The sequence below is a fragment of the Amblyomma maculatum genome, chromosome 1 (genome assembly GCF_055883805.1).
Source record: "Amblyomma maculatum isolate TAMU_Amacu chromosome 1, ASM5588380v1, whole genome shotgun sequence".
NCBI classification, from domain to species: domain Eukaryota; kingdom Metazoa; phylum Arthropoda; class Arachnida; order Ixodida; family Ixodidae; genus Amblyomma; species Amblyomma maculatum.
Genome location: NC_139344.1, coordinates 107,658,262 through 107,682,400, shown reverse-complemented (window position 1 = coordinate 107,682,400; position 24,139 = coordinate 107,658,262). Strand labels below are relative to the sequence as shown.

The 24,139-nt window shown below is 52.9% G+C and overlaps 1 protein-coding gene across 1 annotated transcript; it reads right to left on the bottom strand.

The window, feature by feature from the left end:
* Nucleotides 1-2,896: 2,896 nt before the first annotated feature.
* LOC146203459 (uncharacterized) lies at nucleotides 2,897-23,050 on the bottom strand. The gene is made up of 2 exons (XM_084588779.1): nucleotides 18,401-23,050; nucleotides 2,897-3,118 (listed from the first exon to the last, which is right to left on the bottom strand). The coding sequence occupies exons 1-2, from the start codon at nucleotides 22,686-22,688 to the stop codon at nucleotides 2,997-2,999; spliced, it is 4,410 nt and encodes a 1,469-aa protein (XP_084444905.1). The 5' UTR covers nucleotides 22,689-23,050; the 3' UTR covers nucleotides 2,897-2,996.
* Between the last annotated feature and the right edge of the window lie 1,089 nt (nucleotides 23,051-24,139).

Here is a 24,139-nt window from a genome sequence, read left to right as displayed (position 1 = left end):
GTACAGAATGGTGCAGATCGATTTAAAATGATCAAAGTAGTCTCTAGGCTGTGGCCTTGAACTATGTGGGGCTATTGACATCGCAGTTCACTTCCTCAACCCTCAACCTCAGCGCAGTACGAGCCGAATGTTTTCGCAACATCCAATGTCAATTTAGGAATGCCGGTGGCATGACACTGGCCGGCAATGGTGAGATGTGCGCATAGCCTCTGTGTGTGTTCGATCGCTCATGTAGCAGAAAGCTATTGGGACCAAGATAGCGAGGACTTTTACGAGAACAGGCGCATGCTGAAGGCCAGCGCTCTCGCTATATATATATATATATATATATATATATACGAGTATTGCATAGTATTCGAAAGTCTTTCATTGACTAATGGAATGTCTCTACCTTAACGGTGCGACGAAGCGTTATTATCTGCTCCGGAACTATAACCTCTACACTACTTCTGCGGTAGAAACCAAAGCCAGGTATCCGAAGAAACAGCTACGGTAGTAACGATCGTGATTTAAGGCTTTGGATCGCAACGAACCACGAGGGGAATACCATACTACATGCGCCTTGGCATCATTCCAGCTATACTGTGTACAAGCGGCACGTTTTTCGAATGCCTTGCTGGGGAGGTGTCAGGCAAGCATCCGCGTTAATTTGGGCGCCTGTCTCAGGGTCATATCGTTTTCCTCGAGGAAGGGTAGCTGGCGGGGTGCGCGCCACGGCACCCGCTCGTTGACAGTTACGCTTATCGGACGGCATTTGAGGCCCCAAGAAGAGAAGGGGAAACGCGCCCTCAATCAAGTGTCTCATTTCACTTGGAATGACGTAGAATACAGAAAAAAAGAAAGAAAAGCCTATGAAGAAACGTTTTACGTAAAGAAAGGAAGCAGACAGCTAGCCGTAAAGACGGAAGAAAAAGTGGGGGCCGGGCTGAACGGAAGCATCGCGCTGTGAAATCGTAACGATTATTGCGGGCAGCCCACCTCAGCGATAGGGTGTAATCTGAAACGTAAATTGAAAAAAAAAAAAGAAAAAAAATGAAATGAGAGAGAAGAAGCTTCGCACGATATGGTTTGCAGTTGACACGATGTATGTCTGTACGTAGCCATCGGCCGACGGCGTTGGAACGGCTTTTTCGCCGCTCCATTCTGCCATTTCGTAGCTCTGAGGTGGACTGTAATTAGGCCAATTCCGCAACATGAGCGAAGCGCTGCGTAAGGTCGTCTGATTGCCTGCTCCTGCAAGCATTCCGCTTTCTTTGACGATTAGCGTCCGTCTGCACGTGACGCAACTCGTTCATGGGCACTGCTCGAAGACGGCCCGTGTAGGCACACGTACATCGTTTTCTCAACACGAACGCTTCAGCCCGCGGCAGCGCTGGCGGCGATGGCACAGCAGGCAGCAAGCCAGACCGGCGAAGGAGAAAGAGATGGGGGCTACTCGCGCTTCAAGGTCAAGGTCAAGTTACACTCAGCCCGCGCCCTACAGACATACGCGTGGGCGGTCGCGTGGAACGGTCGGCATTTTACGTATGCAGGTTTCCTGCATGCCGTCCCTGGCGGTGATAGTTATTGCTCCCTACGCTGTTTAGAGGAAGCGCACCGACTGCCGCCGCGGAGAAGTCTCGCACGCGTGCGCGCGCTAGCAGCGTTAAAAAGAGCATAAACTACAAGCACGTTCACGAGGTTTACAGACACCAGCGCACGTGCGGAAGGATGCCGCTCCAGCAAAGGTTACCGCACGCCCACCTCCTCCATTTCCTTACATCATTTTGCGGTACAGCTTCGCTCGTGTGATTTTGCGATAGTCGGCAATTTCATGGTGAATCCTCCTACGCTGTCATCAGTCGACAGACAAGACGTACTACACTAGTTCTGTTGCGAGATTGGATTCTATTTCAGCTGTAAAAGGGCGCTACGTCAGGATATGCAGGAACTTTAGAGCAGGTGCGCAGATCTGTCAACTCTGCTAACTGTGCAAAGATCCGACCGACTGCTCCGACGACGTCTGAGAAGCTTGCGGCAAGTCTCTGACATCAGAAGTACACAACTCCGCAGACGCTGGGCGCCGAATTAGAGACGCGAGTTTAACTTACGTCGTACCTTCTATCCCTAGAGGGGAGACGCCGCCGCACAGCCGATTGGAGATTAGCGGTGGGACCTCCAGTGGAGAGTAAAATAAGTGAAGTCCGACAACGCGGGAGGCCGCGCAGCGGCTGATGACGCTTTCTTTTTTCTTTTAGCTTTTTGTAGAAGTTAAACACAGAGACAATACCACTTTGAGGTAGGATAGTTTGTGAAGCATATTACATCTGCATACACGTCTTCTCGATAGGTTTATCTCCATCTGGTTTGATCACAGACGCATGCCCGTACCGCCAACAACTTCTTGATAGGGAGCAGCTGGCACAAAGACCTGTGGAGAAGGCAGCGTGTCGAAACGTGGCCCTGTGTGTCTGACTGCAGATCACAAGAAACGCCTTCCTTGAGGCAGTCCAGATCCGTTTAATCTGGACTGCCTCAACGACAGCGAATCTATCCGACTGCGAGAGTTCTCTCTGGACAAAAGAAGCGGTACAGCACGCAAGGACTCACTTTTTCTCCAGCAGGACGGCAGTGACGTGCCCAGCAGTGAGGCTTCGACGCAAAACCGCTTCTCTGCACCTCCGATCAGCGTTGCATTTAGCACTGCCGCTCGTCTCGTAGAGCATGAATTCCGGTAGAGTTAACATATCAAGAACCGGCGCCTCCACTAACGTGCTGTGTTCGTGGCTACTGCCGGCCTAGATCACAGTAGGGGCCGCTTGAGCCCCATCACGTTACCTATACGAGTCCGCAATGAAAAGCCGTGTACCTGCAGAACGGATGCATTGAGCTTAAAGTGCAGTTCGAAAATGGTTAGCACTACAAATCATCTTTATTGTAATCTGGAAAGTATATTGGAGGCGAGAGTGAGAGAGAAATAAAGGAAAAGCAGCGTCTTCTGTCCGCGTCGCTAGAGGTCATTGAGTGGCATGTACCGTTGCGTTCGGCTCAGTTCCCGGAGTGTGGAGCGGCTTTGTAGCCTCTGGACAAGGAGCCGCTGATGGCTGTCTGACTGCCTTATACACGATCGTTATGTGAACTGTAACGAAATCAAAAAACGGGAAAAAAGGAGAAAAAAAAAAAAAGGCAAGGAACAAAATGAGGAGCGGTATTGTTTCTGACATGCGGTATCCGCGACACTGCCCGATATCATTCAGTGCAATGCAAAACAGCAGCTTTATACTAACAGGTCCGCACACAACTTATGACTTTACATACCTAGATTAAAAGTTCCATGGCAAGGATAATGGGAAAAACAAGAATGGTTGTTCTTTCTCTTTAATTTATTGTGAGCATAGCAGATGATGCTATAATGCCAATTTATACACCGAGCTGTTTTATTTTTCTGTCTAAATATATATTTCGTTCGGACGATGCCTCATGCGCGCTCGTTGGTATTGTAGCCATCGTGACACGCGAATAAAAGTCAGAACTGGAAAGCGAAAGGTGTCTGGGCGCCTCACGAAGCCCCAGTGCGCTCGCCGCAACGCCGTTACATCAGTCGGTGGTTCGAAAAGTGTAGAAGCAAGTGGGCCCTCGTATTTAAAAAAGGAAAACTCGTCACAAGTACACGGCTAAGTAAAGCAACCGGCCAAGCAGGCACTACCATGCGCGTATGTTTTCATGACTGAAGCCGCTCGAAATGAAAAGGAAGGTCCCAAATCGGTACGAAAAAGAAAAAAAAAAAAAAGGGGGGGGGGGGGGGGGGGAGGGGGCTTTGCATCGGCTACGCGCGTTTCGCTCCGCTCGTTTCGGTCGGCCCCCGTGGGGCAGGCACGCGTGCGCAACAGCTCGCCCCAGGGAAGCGTCGAGCAGAGGGGAACTTGCACCACGCGCCTCATTCCCGATTCAACGCCGATCTCCAGGGGATCGGTCACTTCCAGCGAATGTTTCCGCCGCGCGTCCGATTAAGCTGGCCATCCGCGAGCCCGCGTAATGGACGCGCAGCGGCTTTCACGGCGTGTCGATTTGCGCCGAGTGCGGACAGGTCGATTGGGATTGGATCTGGACGGGATCGATCCTCGAAACACGGGGAACGCAGCAAGCCATCGGGTGACGCTTTGCGATCCAGCAACTGCGCTACTCATTAGATAGAATGGGCCGCATGCGTCACGTAGAAGAATAAAATGGACGAACCAGATATATAAACTCCGTTTCATAAGCTGTTTGCAGCACGCGTATAAGGGAAAGGCGACTCGGGCCAAATAGGATGATGCCCACCTGATTGTGTTCCTATTACATCTTACACCGTGGTCGAGAGACGCCTACGAACACAATAATCCATCCTGGTTGGTCCACGTCACTCTTACCTGAGTGCTACAAACAGCTGGTGAAACGGAGCGTATAGATCTAGTAAATCAAGGAAGAGGCTAACGAGCATTTGTGCACCACAGAATGCAACCACCGACATTGTTCGTACTCAGTCATACTTCTCAAGGACGAGACAATGCAGGTAGTATGGGGTAGTCGGAGGCCGATAGAGACCCGCTCGTAGCGCGAACGACGCGTACTACTTACTTTGCTGCGGTGCTAGTTATTTTTTTCTCCTCTTGACTATTTCGTGCGTAGCATGCATAGAAAATGAGGGCATGCATAACGATAAGACGGCATCAAAGAAGTAGGCGCTCATGCTGCCTTTGTAATTTTTTTTTTTTTCATCTTTTCTGAACAAGCGCTGACACTCTATAGTGACTATCGTTTGGAAATTAGGACTCCTCGAGCTTGGCTCGACAGCGAACTTAAGGTAGGTAGAACATTGGACACAGTAACACAGTAGACTAGCCTCGGTAATATGATGTACGAGCAAGGGCGACCTCTTCGCGACACCCTGGTGCTGATGCGGAAAAAATGTACTGCTATGAAACGACCAATAAGCCTCCTCCACTGAGGCGTCCTGGTGCCTCATCTTAGTAATTGAACGAGTAAAACTGCGCGAAAAAGACGGGACGTAAGAAATACACAGGCATGAACAAGTTTCTTACGTCCCGTCTTTTTCGCGCAGTTTTACTCGTTCAATTAGTATTAACCAACTAGCCCTTCTGAGTGTATTACCTCATCTTAGCTACACATTTCAATGATGATTTAAAAAAAACAACAAAAATAAACAGAATCTCAGGCCACCAGCGCTATTTAAGCTAGGTTGTCGACTTGGCTTCACTGCGTCAGACTGTATGGGGCTCAGCAAGGGACTAAAGGAGTTGCCGAGCACAAATCGGAGGGGTTTCGGTAGTTGTCTATGGTTGAGGCCAGTATTCTCGTTGCTGTTAGCGGCAACAGTTACTGGTACAGACGTTTCGGCGAGAAAGCTGGGCTAACAACATAAGGAGACGATTATGCATTACACACCCGTTAGACAAATATAGCCCAGAATTCATTGTAACTACGCCGTAGACAACGCAGTTTCTTTAATGAGACAAACCTTTGCGGACATTGCAGGATGCGAATACATACTGCCATTGTCTGATGCCCCACCACCTCAATGGCTCGATTAAATCGTATTTAGTGACAATAGCAGTATATTCATGAAGTGGTTCCCAGGATGGCTCGCGGTCAATTCGTTACGCCAGGTGGTTGGCACTACCGAGCAGCCGAGCTAGCGTAAGCGTGCAGACAGTCTATGGCGGCCACAATCTAGAGCAGCGCAATTTCAAGAGTGCTGCTTTGCGCGTGTCACAAGGGACCGTGGATCAGCGCAGTCACCGTTTAGAACAGCTACCGCGAGAGCCGGGCGGCAGAGTCAGCCCCCCTTGGCTACTGATACCCGAAAATTCGATCGCGTTGAAAGCATCGGCGCGCTACCCTGGCTCTGTAGCACGAGGCGCAGGCTGCGAAATGAGGAGGTTCGACGAAATCGACTACAAATGAAAGGAATCCGACAGTGACAATTTAAACGCAAGACACCCCGAATGCTGCGCACCATCCAAGCCCCGACAAGCACCACGAGCTCTGGCAGTGTAAGCGGAGTAATTCAGCGTGCGCTCTTAATTGAGCGCTTTCCCTCGTTCTCTAGACGTTTTAAATATAGTCTGGGCGGCAAATTTCACGAAACATGTCGGCGGATCCTAATACAGCATCTTAAAGGCCTGTTGGCCGCGCAGCTACGAAGGCGATGCGGCGCCTGCGTAATACGGTGGTCGTTTTTCAACAGGAGGAGCGGGACTGCCATCCCGCCGGCCGGCTCCGTCTTTGGCATGACCTGCCGTCGATCACCGGTCGGCGCCTGGTCACCGGACAACTACGGCGAGGGGAACTTCGCTGGCTGAGTACAACGTGGAAGGGGAATAGGTTGGTACACGGATCAAGTGTTGTATACAGAAGCGGAGAAAGCCTTTTCTTTTTTCCCACGATTATGACCCTATTCCAAGGCCACAAGGACAGGGTGATCATCGTGACCTCTTTCGCTCGCAGACAATGGACGCTCAAAGGACAAGAATAGATTTCCTTTAATTTTGTGTTTCTCTTCTAAAGTTTTCCGCGCTATGCTCATCGCGGATCATAAGAATATGTATCAGTGCCATTAAAAATTTGTGCATCACTGAGGTTCCACTGCATCGTATAACGACTTTTCTCGGTCAGAAGGTACGGTGCGACTGTTGGATTCAACCTTGTATTGTGTGCACCCAATGCTTTTAGTCAAACTGACGAAGTGTCACCGTTGAATAGAATAGAGGGATCAACTTTATAGATATACGGCTATGACACCTTTCGGAGCGAGTCAATATCGGCATCGCCAGTATTAAAAAAAAAAAAAAATAAAAGAGGGCGAGGAGGAGCAGGGCGCGTATACAACAAGCTCTATCGAATGTGATTCGTTGGAACTCCTTACGTCACAACAAAACGAAGAAACAAGACATTAAAATGGCGACAAAAAATGCATCCAGGGTGCTACAAGATTATCTACACTTAGGATGAATCGTGTTAGTCGATACATGGTTCCTTTGTAGGCTGAGGAGCGCATGCGCTCTCGTCTTGACGGTCGATTCTGGTGCTGCAACTTCAGAAGTGACCGTCAGTAGACCAGGCGCACCTCGTTAAAGGCCCCAATATAGTCCGACGTTTTCGACGCGACTGGCAGAGGCGGCGACGTCGGCCACGGTACGTCAGCTACGACGGGCGCGTCAAAAAACTGCCGCTTCTACAGTCCGGCGCGGCTGGCGTGCACGGCGTCGCGGCGCGCATGCGCACAAGACGCCCTCGAGGTCTGGTACGTTTTCGGTGTGCATTTTCGAGCAGACGACAGGGCACCTGCAGGGAGGAACTGGCTGCCTATCAAGGCACTAATCACTGTTGTGATCAAGGCAATGATGCGATGAGTTTACTGCGAATGTTCAAATGGCACAAATCATTTACAGCCAGCCGTGGAGACGTCCAGCTCAGCAACGGCCTGCCCGCGTCGACGACGGCTAGGGACGGAACGATGATTGTGTACGTGCGTGTTTTACTGAAAACTAATCATAAATTAAGTACATGTACGATTACCCAAGAGTTAGAGATTAAACAGTAATGAGGATCCCTTTCTCGGTCGGCCGCAGTTCCTGTAGAATTCCATCAATTTCGCGAATTCCCTGGTTGTTGAGCCGCTGACGTTCCGTGTGGCCAAATCGAGTACGGCCTTCGATTCCGGCGTGTACCGGTCACAACTCTATGCGAAGCCACTTCAGCAGTTTCTGGTATTCTTCCACTGAATGTGCTGCAGATAAGTGAAACACCACCATCGTTACACCTTCTAGAGCACTGCATTAAAACGGGTATGGCACACGCTCCGCGGTGAAGAACTCACAGCTGTGCCCGGCCATATTGTCGACAGATATTGCATCCCAGGCATTTTTTTTTTTTTTTTCACTCTGAACGTCCCTGTAGTCACTCCGCTTGGTATCATAGACGCAGGGCTGCCCTCGAATGCCTTCTAGCAGCTTTTCCGAAACAGTGTCTGAAACACGCGCGCGATCGCTGCCTACATAGCAAGACGCCATCTTCACTGCGCGCGAGGAATGCTGGGATGTGTGGCCGGCGCGGCTGGCGCGGTCGGCGAGAAATAGGCGAGATTCTAATTACGCGTCGGCGACGTTGGCCCGCGTCAGCTCGCGTTCGCTACGTCCATCACGCCGTGACGTTGGACTATAGACCTCGGTTTTTCGCTACGTAACGTCGCGGAAGCCTGCGTGCGCGCGCGTGCGTTACGTCGGACTATATTGGGGCCTTAAGGGTTTTCTTATTGGCAACACTCGATCTGCCCACCAACGACTCTAACGTACAAGGCTACAAAACAAAGTAGCAACTTAGGCTTCAGAAGCTTTAGATGGGCGAATGAGGTCATCCTATGACACCGAGAATGTCGCTCCTTTCCAGAATCATGATTGAGGCCGCGGACAGGCAGATGCCGCGAGGGGCCGCCGTAGGCGTTTCCGTTTCGCCTGCAGCCACCGCCACTCGCGGGCTCGGAGTGCATCCGTGATTTCATTCCACGTCCGAAAGTAGTTTGGTTTATGGGGTTTAACGTCCCAAAGCGACTCAGGCTATCAGAGACGTTGTAGTGGGGAGGGCTCTGGAAATTTCTACCACCTGAGGGTCTTTAACGTGCACTGACATCGCACCTTTGCGTCACCATTTCACGGGACGAGCGAATTATCGTTTGATGCGTTCAGCTTTCAGTGCCATGCGTCTGACGCATTCCTTACAATTTGACTTTCCTCAGGTCGGCGCGTTTCAGACTTCAACAAGCCAGACTGTACCCGCATCGAGGCCACTCGAGCCGTTCCTCGACTGCAAACGGCGCAGCCAATGGGTATATAGTTAATGAACGAGAAAGTTTAGTAGGGAGTCGGCTAGCCAGCGATTACCGCACACGCGAATTAAGCGTTACACTTCTGCGCTTGCACTTTAAATATGCTAAAACTGGCATCGTGGAGAGCTGCATGGCAGTCATTCTCTGAAAAACAAATCACTGCAGATGCCGAGCGTTGAAAGGTTATCGGAGAGCGCGCCGCAATTTCCATTGAGCGCATTACAAGCACCAGGAGGAAGATATACACCATTTATCATTTCTCTCCGATGCCTCGCGTGATTACCTTTCGCTTCTGCGGCTCTTGCACCTTCTCCCTCTCGCGGGAACGCTCATCACATCACGCATGTTTCCTGTACGCCTGGGGCCAGCTAACGACGCAGCTGCGAACAAGCACTGAACTCTGCCTTTTCGGAAGGCGCACGCGCACAAGCCAAGCGAGCCTCAGGCGGGCGTGAGCGCCGAAGTTGACGCAAGCAGCGACTCTCGCGGGAGCGGGGAGCCAGGAATCTGCCCCGAACACCTTCACGCCTAGTAGTCGGCTTGTCTCGCGCGCTCCGGACTCCGCCTCTTTTTCCTTGCCTTCCTTGCTCGATTTGTTTTTTTCCGCTTCGTATATATATTTTTTTCTTGTTTCAAAATGAACGCAAAGGCATCGTCTCGAGGCGCCGGATCTATGACGCCGTTGAAATTCCTTTTTATTTGTATTCACAGTCGATTCGCGGCATCAGATGTTAACTGCTCGCTACTGCTCGACGAAGAGCGAAAACCACACACGCTGCAAGTGTGCAGTCAGCCTGACTCATCACAGTTCTGCTCCTGCCGCCACGACATGTACCAGGCCTCAACCACGCCTTCACTGAAATCACCTCTTCAACATCGGGTCGGATGGTATGACCGCGGAAAAAGGAAGCCACATGTAATCGTTTTTTGCCGTTTAAGAATAATAAAAAAAGGTATTCTGTAAGCTTGACGGGCAGAAAATCGCCGCTCGCATTCACTCGCAGCGAAAGAAAAAAACAAACAAAAACAATGAGCATAACAGAAATAAGAGAGCGAGGTAGGAACACGCTTACATTATAACTTTCAGAGAAAGAAAAAAAGACGACAGGAAACATAAAACTGTGCCATAGACGACATATACGTTGTGCACTTCGACAGCCTCATCGAAAAGCAGTGCAGGTAAGTGCATCGTTCGCTCATAAAAAGATTTCGGGCGCGATGCAAAAAATATTTGCTCGGGAACACTGTCACTTCAAAGGAACGAGAGAAAAAAAAAGTAGGTCGCGCGGTTTCAGTGCGACTTTTTCGATCGGTGTAAAAGCACCTGCAGGCGTCGTTTTTTTCCCTTTTCATGAAAAGCTTGCGAGTTTTCTGCGCTGTGCCAGCTAGAAGGCGCTCTTAGCATGCAAACGGCGGGTCGATCGGCCCGGTGCTATTCTCGGAGCGCGCGCTGTGTGTATACCTGTGGCCCGGAGCGAACGCGGTGGCAAGACAAACGACGCGGGCACTGAGCACACAGGTGGCTCTGCCATTGCGCCCGTACTCCGCCATGATGCGTCGCTCTGGGCCAAAATCAAGTTGGTACGCTCAAAACCACGAAAAAAAAAAGTGTAAATATAAAAGAACTGGGACCCTATAGAAATTAGAACATACACAGGCTGCCGCAAAACGGAAAGTTGGTTGGTATCCGAAGTGGGGAAAAAAAAAAAAGAAAAAGTCCGAAAGGACACAGGCGTGAGAAGAACGGTGGTCAGCGCTCTTGTTTCTTTCTGTGCCTGCGTATTTCGCACTTTTGTGTTTATTTTTCATTAAAAAACAAAACAAGAACTCGAATTTGGAGTACGTTATAATAATGGCCGTACACCTTATAACGCGTGTTCCTAATCCTACAGCATTAGATGCAGCTGTCGCAGCCTGATCGTCTTATAAACTCACCACTGAGAGCTGCGACCCCTTCAGCTGCACAGGTGGCGTGCTCTCCCAGGCGGCGCTTTTGCTGCGGACTTTGCGAACGAAAACGCAACTACACGACTGCTTCGAAGCGCTTCCTTAACCCACCCCACAGCAGCACAAGATTGCCAGAATTTGCACGCTGTGTGCGGTAGGTGGGAGACGGTGAAGCAAAAAATGTGCGCGTGAACCTGCAGCCATCAAAAGCGATTTTTAGCCACTTGGCAGTTAAGCGCGTTTTACTTCATTTCGTTCCTGCAACTGCAGGGTGCTTTTCTAAGCTGCTCCGAAAGCGTCGTAGAGGCCAGCGGGCACGTCATCGACCCGAAGGTCGGAACCGCATGCAGCAGGTGTGCAACGCGGACCTGCGCCATCGGCCATCCGATACAGAGCCGCGCTGACACGCCACCCGCAATAAGCGTGGTACGGTACGCACTGAAACCGGCTGCACGGTTGCGGTGAGCGCTTTACTTTCATTTTACATTTTTTTTTTAAATTCGCTTCGCCTCCAACGCGAACTGGTCACTATGGAAAATTCATCTGCAAGAGTGAAAAGCAGGCTAAGAATTAAACGACAACGCAAAAAAAAAAAAAAAATACAAAGCCGCCAGATTTGATTTCGAGACTAGCGGGAAGCGCGTGAACCACGCACAGTATCCGAAGGAAGCAACAAGTGCCACTGCAGGTCTTTATGCCATGGTATGTTCTAATATTTGCACAAGCGAGGTTTCCTCGACCTCGGCTAAATAAATAAACAAAAACAAATCGCTGCAGGATATCGCACAGTGAAAAAGGGAATCACATCAATATGAAAACAGCAACCAAACAATGATCGGGAGAACACACATGAAATGACTAGATCGATGCCACCTGTACACGCCCTGAGTAACAGCAGACCAACGACAGAACCTGCCTGCCTAAGCTATAAGCAATGTACCCAATCGCAGTATAGGAATTTTCCACTTCCACACATGGAGGAGACACACACACGGAGATGATTTCGGCGCCCCAAAACATATAGCGTTGTGAATACGCGAATGTCGGTGAAATGCGCCCTGATTAGTGTTCGGTACTATTTATCATTGTGTGCCACCTATTCGCCGCAAGATTTCATGTCAAAGAGTTTCACGCTAAGAAACAGCTCAGCGGGCCAGAACGTCCAGTACTACCGACCTTCTGCCCCACTGAGCCCTTGGTTTTATTCATTCACGTAATCATATACAATGCAGCCCTGATGAGGCTGATGCAGCAACACGCAAGAGTTGGCTGAATACAGTAAGGAAGGCGAACATAACAATCGATCATCGATGCGGCACTCAGAACCGACAAACACCGCAAGCACAGCAGAACAGAGTATAACCAGTGGAACAAAACACTAGACAGGTTTCGGAATGAGCAACAAACAAGCGCTATGAGCAGAAGGACTAAACACAAGTGTGCAGCACGACATAATGCTCAGCCAAGGTCAGAAAAAGTCCAGTGTGTGAAAGCAGCTCAATGAAGCCAGCAGAGAATGAGAAAGGTGAAGTGTTCGACAGGGTAAATATCCTTTTCAGGACTGGTTCTGTAAACGCCTTTTACTTTGAACACGAATTGTCAAGGGGCATTCAACGCCGAGAAGGACGTGAAAGAAGAAAGAATAAGCTTCTAAGCACTCAATGTGCCAGGTAGCAAATAGAAAAATCAGGTATGTAGAGATGAGATAGGCGGGGAGCAAAGCGTCCATGTTTCGTTTACACGATGGATTACAGTACCCAACTGGCTAGAGCTGATAACAAAAGATGCCCCCAAACAGTGCGTTTTAATGTCAGCGATGCAGGGAAACTATACACTAGCACCGAAAAGTGAAAAATGATATCCTTTATGCGTGCATGCTTCCGGACGTAAACGCGGTGCTAATGGACTGACGGAGTCAACTGCAGAAATCGTGAAAATTTAGACGCAAGCTTCGTGATCGGCCGAACGTTTAGGAGGCTGAGCACATCTCGCGTTTGAAAGCGTCTAGCGAATTGTGGGGGGCTGGTTAAAGAAAAACGGTCCTAAAGCATCCTTTCCCTATACGTGCGAGAAATGAGCGGCAGCGGCGAGAGGAAAGTGAGGTATAGAAAGCGAGAGACGGAACAAGATCAGGGATGCCATCACCAGCACAACACAAGAAACAAAGGGGAAATATGGCTTTTATTCATTATTTAAAATAAACAACTGCAGGTATACACGTGAGCAACACTATACTATGCAAGTTCTCTCTTGCTTCTCTTTCTCTCTCTCATTTTCTTTTTTTTTTTTTTTTCACGCGCAACACTCACCCTTTTCTTTCGTTCTCTCGCGAAACACGCCGTGTACAGGCAATTTACTCAGCACAGACGCAAAAGTCAACAAAGTCAACCGGACACACCACTAGCAGCATAGCACAGAACACGGCTATTCGTCTCGGCTACACCCGTGAGCTTGTAGCGAAGCTTCGTGCTGTCGTAGGGAGGAAAGGGGTGGGCGGAGTATTGGAGGTTCCATAGTTTCGTAATGAATGCAGGAAAAAAAAAAAAAAAAAAAAAAAAGAGGCTACTAGCACCGCCTTTGGTGAGCAGCGTGGATGACTGAAACATGGCGTCTCACGTGACGGCTTGCATACATGCGCCGCTGCTACCCGCTCATATCAAGCGCACGCAGCCAGGCTGTCCGAAATTCCCCGGCAATACTGACAGCAGCGCCCGCAACGTGCCAGACGAGCAGCGGGTGTAGCCGAAACGAACAGCACTCCGACAGTAACAGACAAAAACACAGCGTGAAGAGAGAAACGGCAAACATAAAGACAACAACATGGCGCAGCAGCACGTTAGCAGCGGGACGACAAGAGGAGGCGGCAAGTCATATCTGTCCATTTCCCTCCCCCCAAACCCTGAAACTCGCCTCCTCCTGCCGTTGTCGGCAAATCCGCAGATATATGAACACTAATGAGATGAAGACGAAACAGAAAGGGGGAAAGTAAACGCACAACACAGCCGGTCGCAACACAAACACAACACAAACAGCACGCGAGCGAGCGCTCGCGCACACGGTTGGCTTTCCTGTCCCTCTATTTTCTTTTTCCACGCCATTTGCTCAGTCGATGGCACACTGAGCGAATGACGGGTACTTTCGCCCGTTATTCGCTGCCTTTGCGGCGCAATGTAAGTGCCCTAGTTGTCACAAAGCTAACGTAAACACGCCGTCGACGACGACGTGCCGTCCGCGAAACGTCTGGGAGAGAACGGGCGCATAGGTTTTGGGCGACAGAGCAGCAGGCGGAACAGTCAATGAACGGCAGACAGAGCAAGAATCACGGTGGAAGAATGCAAGAATCCTGCCTCTCTCCCCAAGCTGCCCTAATGCGTCGCTAACATACCGGATACGCGCGGAGTGTGTACGCTGCGACGGATAAATGGTGTCGAAACCTTGCGCTCTTAAATAAAGTGTTTTTCTCTTCTTCTGGTGATAGGGGACTCAATACTTACGATGTGGCTGAAGAGTTGAACCCGCGATTTACCCCAAGGGCGGAATCAGAATAAGCTCATGCGATCAAACGGAACGAGAAGCGCACCAGTTGGTAATGGATAATAAAATATTGTTTTTCGAAACTCAAGAAGAGGGGGGGGGGGGGGGGGGGGGGGCAAAAAAGAGCGCTTAAGAAATTCTGCGACAGTAACTTAGTTTATTTAAAGAACCCCTTCGTCCTAAGGGTAAGATAAGATTAATAATAAAACACTGGCTAGATATTCACGACTCAATAAGCTTTCATGAGACAAGAGAGAGAAACAAAGACAGCCAGTGTCGACCCTCGCGATGACAGCTAGACAAGTACAGCTATGCAAATATCACCCCGAGAGCTAACATTAGCGGGTAAATGATAGGGTACTGCACGAAAGCAGTGGCAGCGGGTGCCCGTGTCGCACAGTTGAAAGCGCGGATACTCACACCCCCAGTACTCGCCTGTTAAGTTTACACGTTTTCGTATACGCCTCGACTATTCTTACGGTTCGCATAACAGCTAGCAGTGCCGCAAGACTACCTAAAGTAAGATTTAGGATTAGTTTTACGCTTGAGTCGGAATGATCCCATCGCTCCATTCATCCTCCCCATTTTCTTCCCATTTTGATTTTGTGGGAGCACGGACGAAATAAACAAGAGAGCTCCATGGCAATAAGAAGAGACGTACAGCACGTTAAACCGTAAACGAGGCAGACTTGAAAATCCAGACCGCTGCCGAGTTGGGGAAAGGCGATAGTTTGCTTATTAACTTTTGGATGTACTGTGTGAGGCTGTAGTTCCATCGACAGACGCACGAAAAATAAATTATGATAAAAAAATATCAGAGCTAAACTATACTAATATAGCTCAAACCCAAAGCAAGCAACTTTGATCGGATGTACAAAGATGAACAAGACGCAGCAACGGCAATGAACCCTGTGAGACGCTTTCATTGTGTGTATTTTTATATATCTCAGCCGCCGGAAGGCCTTGTCATTCGTGGGCTAAAGTGTCGTCAATTGACGCCATTAACGTTTTGACAGCGCTCCCATAAAAAAAAAAAAAAAAAAAAAAGAAAACACTGCTCTGTTGGGGGCCTTTCCAGAGGCCACTACCCTTATAGCACCTCGTCTTTGCTGCGTTTTGACGCGACAGCAGCGAGAAGACTCTGCCATAGTAACAGTGCGACTCGTTCGCGTCACCTGTTTACGCAACAAACGGTTGTACGGCAGTCTGGGACTACTACTCGGGTACGTTACCGACCTGCTACGAGTCAGAGCCTGCGGTTCGGAACATTGCTCAGACTGGTTCGAAGAATGTTTGGCTTAACCCGGTACGAACTGCGCAATAATCAGGACGGAGGGCGCGAAGAAAGAGAGAGAGAGAGGGGGGGGGGGGCTAAGTAGTAACGAGGTGGTCGCTTCCGATGAGGCATCAATGATCTCGGCAGCTCATAAAGGGGACAATCCCTGGTTTTAGTAAACCCCTGCTAGCTTTTATTACGTTGCGAATTCTGCCGCCGCCTCGGCCCGTTCTCAACCTGTGCCCAGCGTTTCAGCGTTCAACGGCGGGCCTCTCAAAACTTCTCTGAACGGTGTACGCATCGCTAATGACCGACTAATATTTTGCTTTATACAGGTATATAAACAACATGCAAGAGCATGAGGCAGTGTGGGATGAAGTAATGGCCTACAGCGCGCTCGCGGCGTCGACACTCGCCAAGCCGAGAACCAACGCACGAAGCATACGGGTAGAGCGATCCTGGAATTCCTGGGCTGCAGAGTTGCTGAAGAAATGCCTAGACGCCGCTTAAACAGGAGACACTCCCTGCAACCACTACAGCCCAGACCACTCGTGGGAACAATCAAGGCAAAAGCGGTAAGAAGAAACGTTCAGCGCGACAAGGAGGAACGCTGCTGAAATATTGGTCTGGTGACAGTCCTGACAGTACAAATACATAGAAGTGTATATATATCTATATATACTCTTTTTTTTTTCGCGAAGACCAAGACAACTCGGTTTTTAAACGAAACAAACTCTCACTGTTTATATGCGAAAAAGCACTTTCAACAAACGTATAATATGCGTAGATATCGTAACTTGTCCGTACGTTTAAAAAAGCTCTGCTGCCTGATGTTTTCTTTTTTTTTTTTTTTTTTTTTTACATTACGTATGCGCGCCACTAGGAACAGGAACAGCGGACAAAAGGAGAAAGGAAACAAAGGTAGCAGGAGGCAGAGCGACAGCTAAAGGCGAATAAGGAAGCTTCAATAAATTATCAACTAAAGCAGTGGCAGGACAGCTGTATTCCATATGTACACGAAAGAATTGGACACGAAAGCCATTGCTGGGATTCTTTGGCAGGCGCGGAACGGCGAGTTTATAGGAAACATGGCAGACCACCACGATCGACGACACACTGAAGTTGTAACGACTGTGGCAGCACAGGAAATATCTATGTATATATGTATATATATAAAACGAACGGCGCGAAAAGTCGCACGCTAACACGGTTCCTAAAGCGGGAAGAATGTATAGATTCCTAACGCCGGGAACAATATGGCGGCTTCTTTCCTTCCACAGGCGAAGCTCCCAAAACAATGCTCACATCACTTTCACATTCGTCATTTCTCCTTCGTATTTCCTGGTTTCAATATCTTGGTTCGTTCGGCCGCAGAGGGGTAATGCCGCAACGCGTGCATGCAGCTACAGGATTTCACTGTCTTGATGGCTTGAGTGCGTCGTTGCAGCTGTGACGTGAACGCTGCGACCACCAGCAGGAAATGCGGCAGGGCATCGAATGTCAAGACGCAAACCCCCGCTTTTCAGACTACGATTTCATTTTCTACACGCCTCGACAGCTGCATGGAAGCAACGCTACGTGTATCTTTCCTTATTCTTCAGGCACAGGTTGAGATATGAGAGGAACAGTTACATCCCTTTTTCTCAGCTACGACACAAAGAAGGCAAGGAAGAGAGCGGTGTTTGTTCAACATATCCCTTACGCCTGATATCAGGGTTCGAAGCTCATTGAGCGTCGCAACTTGAAGTAGGGCAGCCTTGATTGCAGGTTTTGCACAATGAAAGATCGCCCCAGCTTTCGCGCCGAAAATGAGTCATTCCGAGATTGTTGCGTCAGGTGTCACCCTTATGAAAGCACCGCTTATCCAAGGCATGAATTCCGTACCGCGCGAAGACATTCCATCAAATTTTTATTTCACTGCCTGCAGCCTTGCTGTTGTAAAGGAGCGGACGCATGGTCTCAACTTCGGGGACACTGCACTGGTAACAGCCGAAAGCCGATTTGAGAGGAATTGCTACAACACTTCCGCATTTCTGCGTGCAAGGAGATAAAATATGCTTACTCTGGTTAAGCGCACTAAGTTCACCGTTTACTCCGCATTGGCGAATTCGGTCAAGCGTGGCTTTCATGATGTGACACCCAACGCAAGCGTGAAACCCCTTCAAGCCGGCCGTTCTCAGTAAAAAGTTGCAATGTCAGACGTGGTGCATGGATGAGAAAGTTTGCTCCACGGCATACGTGTAGCGGCAACACAGGGTAGGCGGCATCCAACAAACGACTGCACAGGGGTCCAAGCCTCTGCAGTCAGTTTGTGATGAAGTTATTGGCGCCAAGAAAAACAGCTTGGCAGATGAAACACAAACGGTCGACAACAAAGGGTACACCAGGAGCAAAGGGTACTTCCAATATTGCCCGGTTAACAACAAAAATTCAGACAGGCGATGTGAAGGAGAGGTGCGCCTTCAAGGGGTTTCACCAAGGTGGTACTCTGGGGAATGCATGTCCCATTAAAATAAACCGCGTCTCGGTGGTATAGGCGGTTGTCGTGCACATTCAAAATACAAACTTATCGGCCAAGGACTGATAAATCCGCATGCTTTATCACGGCAATTTAATTAGAGGGCGTAACAACCGTCGCACCTTGCCATGCGCGCGTCGCACGAGGCCCGGATAGCAAGGTGCGCGATTTCTCAGTGCTTGTGAGCTCTCTCCAAAAGACAGACCAGGACTATGCGGTGCCGCCGCTCAGAGCGTGATGCCGACACTGCGACCGTACTCACCGAGCGCGGGAGCGGCGGGCGACTGAGCGGCCACCACAGAGGAGGTTGAGCCCGGTTTGGAGCCCACGAAAGACGACTCCATCCAAACGGCGGGCCTGGTGGAACCGTTCGACGGCGCGGACGTTGACGGCACACCGACGTCACTGATCACTGAGGAGCAGACGGCGGCCGAATCGTCCTCGCGGTCCACGTTCCAACCACCACCGTCCCCGTAGATGCCTTGAACGTAAGAATAGCGGTCTCGGGGAATGCACGGCGACGCCGACTGTTGCTGCTGCTGCCGGTGTTCTTGCTGATCTTGCTGCTGCTGAGTGTAATCGAAGGATGCAGTCCAGCCGCTTCCGGGGGACACAGGTCGGCTGCCCGCGGATGATAATGGGGTCGTCGTTCCGGTGCTGGGAGCGGCTCGCCAGCCAAGGTACGGCTGCCGCATGGATCGGTAAGACCAAGCAGCTGCAGGCGCACTGCTCACACTTCCCCAGCGGCTGAGGGAGCCATCGTGGGAGCCAGGGCTGGAGGTGAGGGACTCGCGCGACGCATGCCAACACCGCCAGTCTGGCGCTGTCACTCGCTTGGGGATGACCAGGTTGCGGCTCTCTGGAGTGGCCAGGCTCGCGGTCGAAGGCGTACGGCTGCCAAGTCCCTGCCAGCCGGGTCGGGTGACGGACGACGCGGAGTCGCGCCGCGCCCGCAGGATTCCCGTCTCGGCCGGCGTCTGTTTGGCGCGTCGTGTGTACCACTCGGGCAGCTCGAGCTTCTGCAGTGAGCGCTCGATGCGCAGCTCGTGCTCAGACTTGGTTCGCTGGTCGTCGCCCAGCAGCGGGCAGCCCACGGTGCCATCCTCGAGGAACCGATCCATGCTGCGAGCACGGTTCAGGTACGCGTCGTCTGCTGCCTCCTGGGTGCCTTCTTCTTCGGCTGCCGGTCCTTTCACCTGGCGACAGCAAAGCGTGTCCACGTCAGTCTCGAGGTAGCCCAGGCTCCTGCTGCGGCGGCGTTCATCATGCGCGGGTGGACGACGTCGGGCGTAGCGGCTGCGCGTCTGCTCCACGAGCCGATTGAACTTGTCGGGATGCACGGCCGGCGCCGGGCTCCGGGGCGGCAGCACTGCGGCGTTGGCGATCGGTTCGGCCTGCTGCCGCGGTGCATGCGGCGACTCCGTCGAAGGAGGCGGCCATCGATCGTGGAGCCTGCGGCTGCGCCAAGCGTCCGCCTCGAGCGCCGCCAGGTCGGGCGAGCTCTTGGCCAGACTCTCGCGCGCCGCCTGCGCGCTAGCGCGGAATCCAAGCAGCCGCTCTGCCGACTCTTCGGCTGTCGCCTCGCTGGTGCGCTTGGTCTGCTCCTGTTGTCGCTGCAGGTTCTCGAAGAAGCGGCGTCGCGATGACACCAAGCGGCCAGAGGCTGGCGACACGTGTGGTTCTGGCAGCTGTACTTGCGGCTTGGGCAGAGTCTGTGCGAGGCGACGAGCCGTGGCGTAGCCCGTGATGCGCTCGAGATGCTCGGCTGGGTCGAGTGGAGACCGCGAACGGGGAGGGGGCACTGGCTTGGGCGGCCGGAGCAGTAGAGGCTGCGACGCAAGTTGCTTCTGCTGCTGCGGGAAAGGTGGCGGCTTGCGGTGGCAAACGGAGCCCGCTGCTCCATTGACGGGGAGGGTAGCTGGTCGTTTGTTGCTACAGTGACCGTTGCTGACTTTCGGTGTGCTTGTTATTGGTGGCCCGTCACAGTCGTCAGAGTCAGGAATGTTGTCCACGATGATGGCGTTGCTCTTGACAGGTGTTTGTAGAACACGCACGCGGTCTTCGAGAAGCACGGGGGACGGCGTGGAGCTTGTCGGGGGTGAACTGTCCGCTCGGCTTGGCAGCACGTCCGAGTGAACGTGAAAAGAGCGCTGCTCACAGGGCAGCGGCTCCCGCTCCAAAAGAGGAGACACGTCGCCTTCTCCACAGTGGCCGTTGGCATGTTCTCGGCCGCTGCCAGATTTCTTGAGGTGCAGGGAAGAGAACTCTTTGTAGCGCACAGGAGTCGGGAGGCGGACGTCGGACCGCGACGATGTGCTTCCAACTCGGTACACCGGCGAGGAAGAGACGGAAACGATGTCATCATCAGGCTGACTTCGCGCGTGCCTTGCCCGGTCGACGGCGTCTTCGGAGCCGCCGACCGAGCAGGCTGTGCGCACCACGACGTCCAGATCTGGAGGAGGAGCGAACTGCTTGCACCCGGCGTAGATTTCGCGCGACGCCTCGGCGCTCGCTGTGGTTGCCGCTTTCGCCGTGGCCACGGCCAGCGCGAGAAATGGATCGCGCGACTGCGCCCGCACCGAAGCCAGCGCGGACGCGCGACTGGGCTCCGCCGTACTGCTGCCCCCGCGAGACCGCGCGACGGCGCGCGATGTTGCTGTCGCGCTGACTGTTCCCGCTCGCTGCTTCTGGTGGTGCGCGGCAGGCGGACTTTCGAAGAGAAAACTCACATCTTCCTCCTCGAATAGCTGTCTCTCAGCGGCAGCGTCTTCTTCGTCTTCCAAGTCGCACGATGTGCCTTCGTCGTCGTATGCGGCGATCGGAGGCTGCGCGGACTTCTGCTGCTTCCAACGATGATACTCGCGCTGCTGACAAGCGTCGTTGGCCGCACTGGAGACGACGGCTGGGTTCACGCTGCCGCCGACATTCCTTACTCCACTGCCGCCGGCGCTCTCTTTCTTCTGCTTCCCACTTTCCCGCGTCGCCGATTGGCGCCTCTGAGCCACGGCTTCCGGTTGACGCTTCCGCGCTGCGTCCACAGAGGGCAGCACTCGCCGCGCTGGTTGCGGCGGCACACTTGTCTTGGCTGCATCATCGGCTTGGCTACTGTGCGGTTTCGCCGGCTGCGTCGTCTGCTCGCGGATTACCGTTTTCTCGATGTCGCTGCTTTTCCCCAGGGGCGTGCATCGCTCTGTGGTTTCGGTGCTGCTTGTTTCACTCCAAGAGGTCTGGTTAACATTGTTGAGCTTGGCTATACGCGTTCCGTTCCTGTAGTATTCGTAGCTGTCCTCGCGCCTCACGCTTTGCGACACGCAGATCTCAGTTTGCACGAAGCTCAGCGTCGAATTGCCGTCCTCTTCGCGGTGCGTGCCGTTCATGCTTTTGGTCCGGCGCTCTTCAGCCACTCCTGCGCGGCTTTCACATCGAGGCCCGGGAGGTGAATGCGTGCCGTTTCTGCTGTCGCCACCGCCGCTGTCAACGAAACATTGCTGGTCCGCCGAGCGGCCGTGGCTCTTGCGCGAGCTTGAACTATCGATCGCCGACTCCCAGCTCAGACTGCTGGGGGGCGAGATGTCGCTCGAGCTCGAAGTGCTGTCCCCGTCCAAATAACCCGAATCATCCAGGTCAGCTTCGGCGTTATTCTGTTGATCGTCCCCATGGTAACTGGCTGAGTTTCGATTTCGGCCTTGCCCACTCGAATAGTCATCGTCGTCGCTACCAGAGGACGCCGAGGAGAGGTCTTTGAAGGTGACGTGACGCACAATAGATGGCGCGCTGTGTCGAGTCTCTGGCGCGAGCGCGCTTTTGCGGATCGCGACGCTTCTTCCGTTGTTTACGTCCTTTCCCGCCGGTTTCGGGAGCGCGCGGCCGCCGGTTCTCACCTGACTGTTGTGGTGGTCAGCTGTTGTTAATCCTTCCACGCCGGAGACGGAGGCGCGTCGTGTTGAGTGCTCTAGCGACCGGTTGTCAATGGAAGCTGCGTAGCTGGAATTGCCGCGATTACGAACGTCGTAATCCTGGGGGTTGTCGTCGCTGGCGCTCCGCGATCGTCCGTTGACACACCGTGATTTACTGGGAGGACGGTCCGGGGATGAAGGGATAATCACAACACCTCCTCGCTGAACACCATTCGAGGCTTTTCGACCGGCGTCATTGGAGACGACGGCGCTTGCAATGACTACCTCGGGCCGATCGGAAGAACTCACTATTGGAGCGGTGGCATATTCCGAATGCTTGGTAGAAGCGCTGCTGCCGTGTTCGGTACCATCGTGGTGCTTGTTGCCTACGGCAAAACCGTTGGTGGTCGCGGCAACGGCTCGGTTCAATTCTACCACAGAGCCACACTCGGACGGGTAGGACCACCAGCTCCCCGAGTCTGAGTCCTCTTCGCCGTGGGAAGAGGCTGACTCCAGCCTGGTGGCGTCGCTGCTGCAACTGCCGCCTGCGCTGCTGCCGCTGTAGTCTTCTTCCGGCGTTGATGCTGCGAGACCGGCGGCGCCGGGGACGCACACAACGTGCGGCTCCCAGCGCGATGCGTCCTGCTGCGTCATGACGTCGGCGTCGTGCACTGGAGCATCACGGGAGGATTGCGGCTAGCGGCAGCTGCGGCAGTGTCGTCGCGCGCTATCCGTCCTTCACCTTGTTTTCTACGGGGCGCACGGCGGCGGAGCGCACAGCTGCGTTGTCTAACTCCGACGCTGGAGAACGCACGCGCGGTCCGCGCGCGCGTCGGCGCTTTGTGCGCCGCAAGTGCTGCACTGCTGCTGCGTGCCTCCGTCCTCTCCCGGCAACAGGGAAGAAGTACCGGCGGACGAGCCGACAGGAGCGACCGTCCGCCACCAACGCCGGCCTGCGTCGCTCTGCCGGGGGATGCGAGCGGGCCTGCCCGCGCGGACTCGTGCAGTGAAGCCGGCTTCCGGAAAGGGTCTGCCTGCCTGCTGCTCCGCTTTTCTTCTCCGTGGCTGGCTGGCCGGCTTCTCGCTCTCCGCGTTGTTCTTGTACGCGCGCCCTCCTCGCCCAGCTACGCAGCTGCGCACCCTCTCGGTCAGGGACCGGCGACCCGAACCCTCCCCTTTCCCGGAGACCTGCGCTTTTATTCTCGATTTGTGTGTCGAACGTCCCGTTCCGCTCCCATGCCGGGGGAACTCCGACTCCAATAATATGGAGTCGGGGTTCTTTCTCGCCCCGAGCCAGCTGCGCGGGTAGGCACCCAAGGCCGGCGCAGTCACACGGCTTCCCAATCTCCCCGGACCACCTTCACGCGTGTTCGGTCGTATATTACGATGCGCTGCCGCGTGCGCCGCGGTGGGCGGATGTAGGGGCTTTTGTTGCCCACCCGGCCGCAGAGCAGCACGTGGCTGCTGCTTCCATTCGTGGCCCCGTCTGTTGTTTTTGCGTTTCCGACGCGTCGGAGTCGCCGACGCCCCGTTGGGCTACCCCCCCTCATCCCACGCGCGGAGGACTTTTACGAGCGCCATTCGGCTGCTGCATCGGCTGGGTCCTCCGCGGGTGCACGTTCTTCCAGAGTTATGTGCGAATATCTGCGCCGACACCTTAGCACGCGTATTTGGCCGCTTTTGACCGGCTCGTTTGCCAGCCCATTGTGCGACCGCACGCGCACGGCACGCGGCGGTGGGTGGCGACTCCGGTGGCCAAAACACGCTGCCGGTGACACGCTTGGACGAGAAGCTCTTCTTGCGCCACACCTGCCCTTAAAATCTGCAGCTCTTCGCGGCGCGAACGGGTAAACCAGCGAGCACCTAGCCGCGCGGCATGTAGGACTTTGGGGCAAAGCGCAGCGGCGGACAGCCTGTTAAAGGATGATGTGGGTTTATGCGAACCGTGCCTGCTGCGTAACCGTGGGCTACGTGGTGCTTTTGTGGCGATTTGTTCGTTCAATCATTTCAGGCACCGTGCGTAGCGTTTTTCCAGCCTAGCAAATCGGTCATACGCAGATGGTCAAAGCTCTGAAAACCTTTATTGGACATAAGGGTACATGTAT

Coding starts and splice junctions, on each gene's coding strand:
- LOC146203459 (XM_084588779.1), bottom strand. CDS start 22,688: ATGACGCAGCAGGACGCATCGCGCTGGGAGCCGCACGTTGTGTGCGTC. Junction 3,119..18,400: donor GCCCGCCGCTCCCGCGCTCG/GTGAGTACGGTC, acceptor ATTTCGTTACAG/TTCACATAACGATCGTGTAT.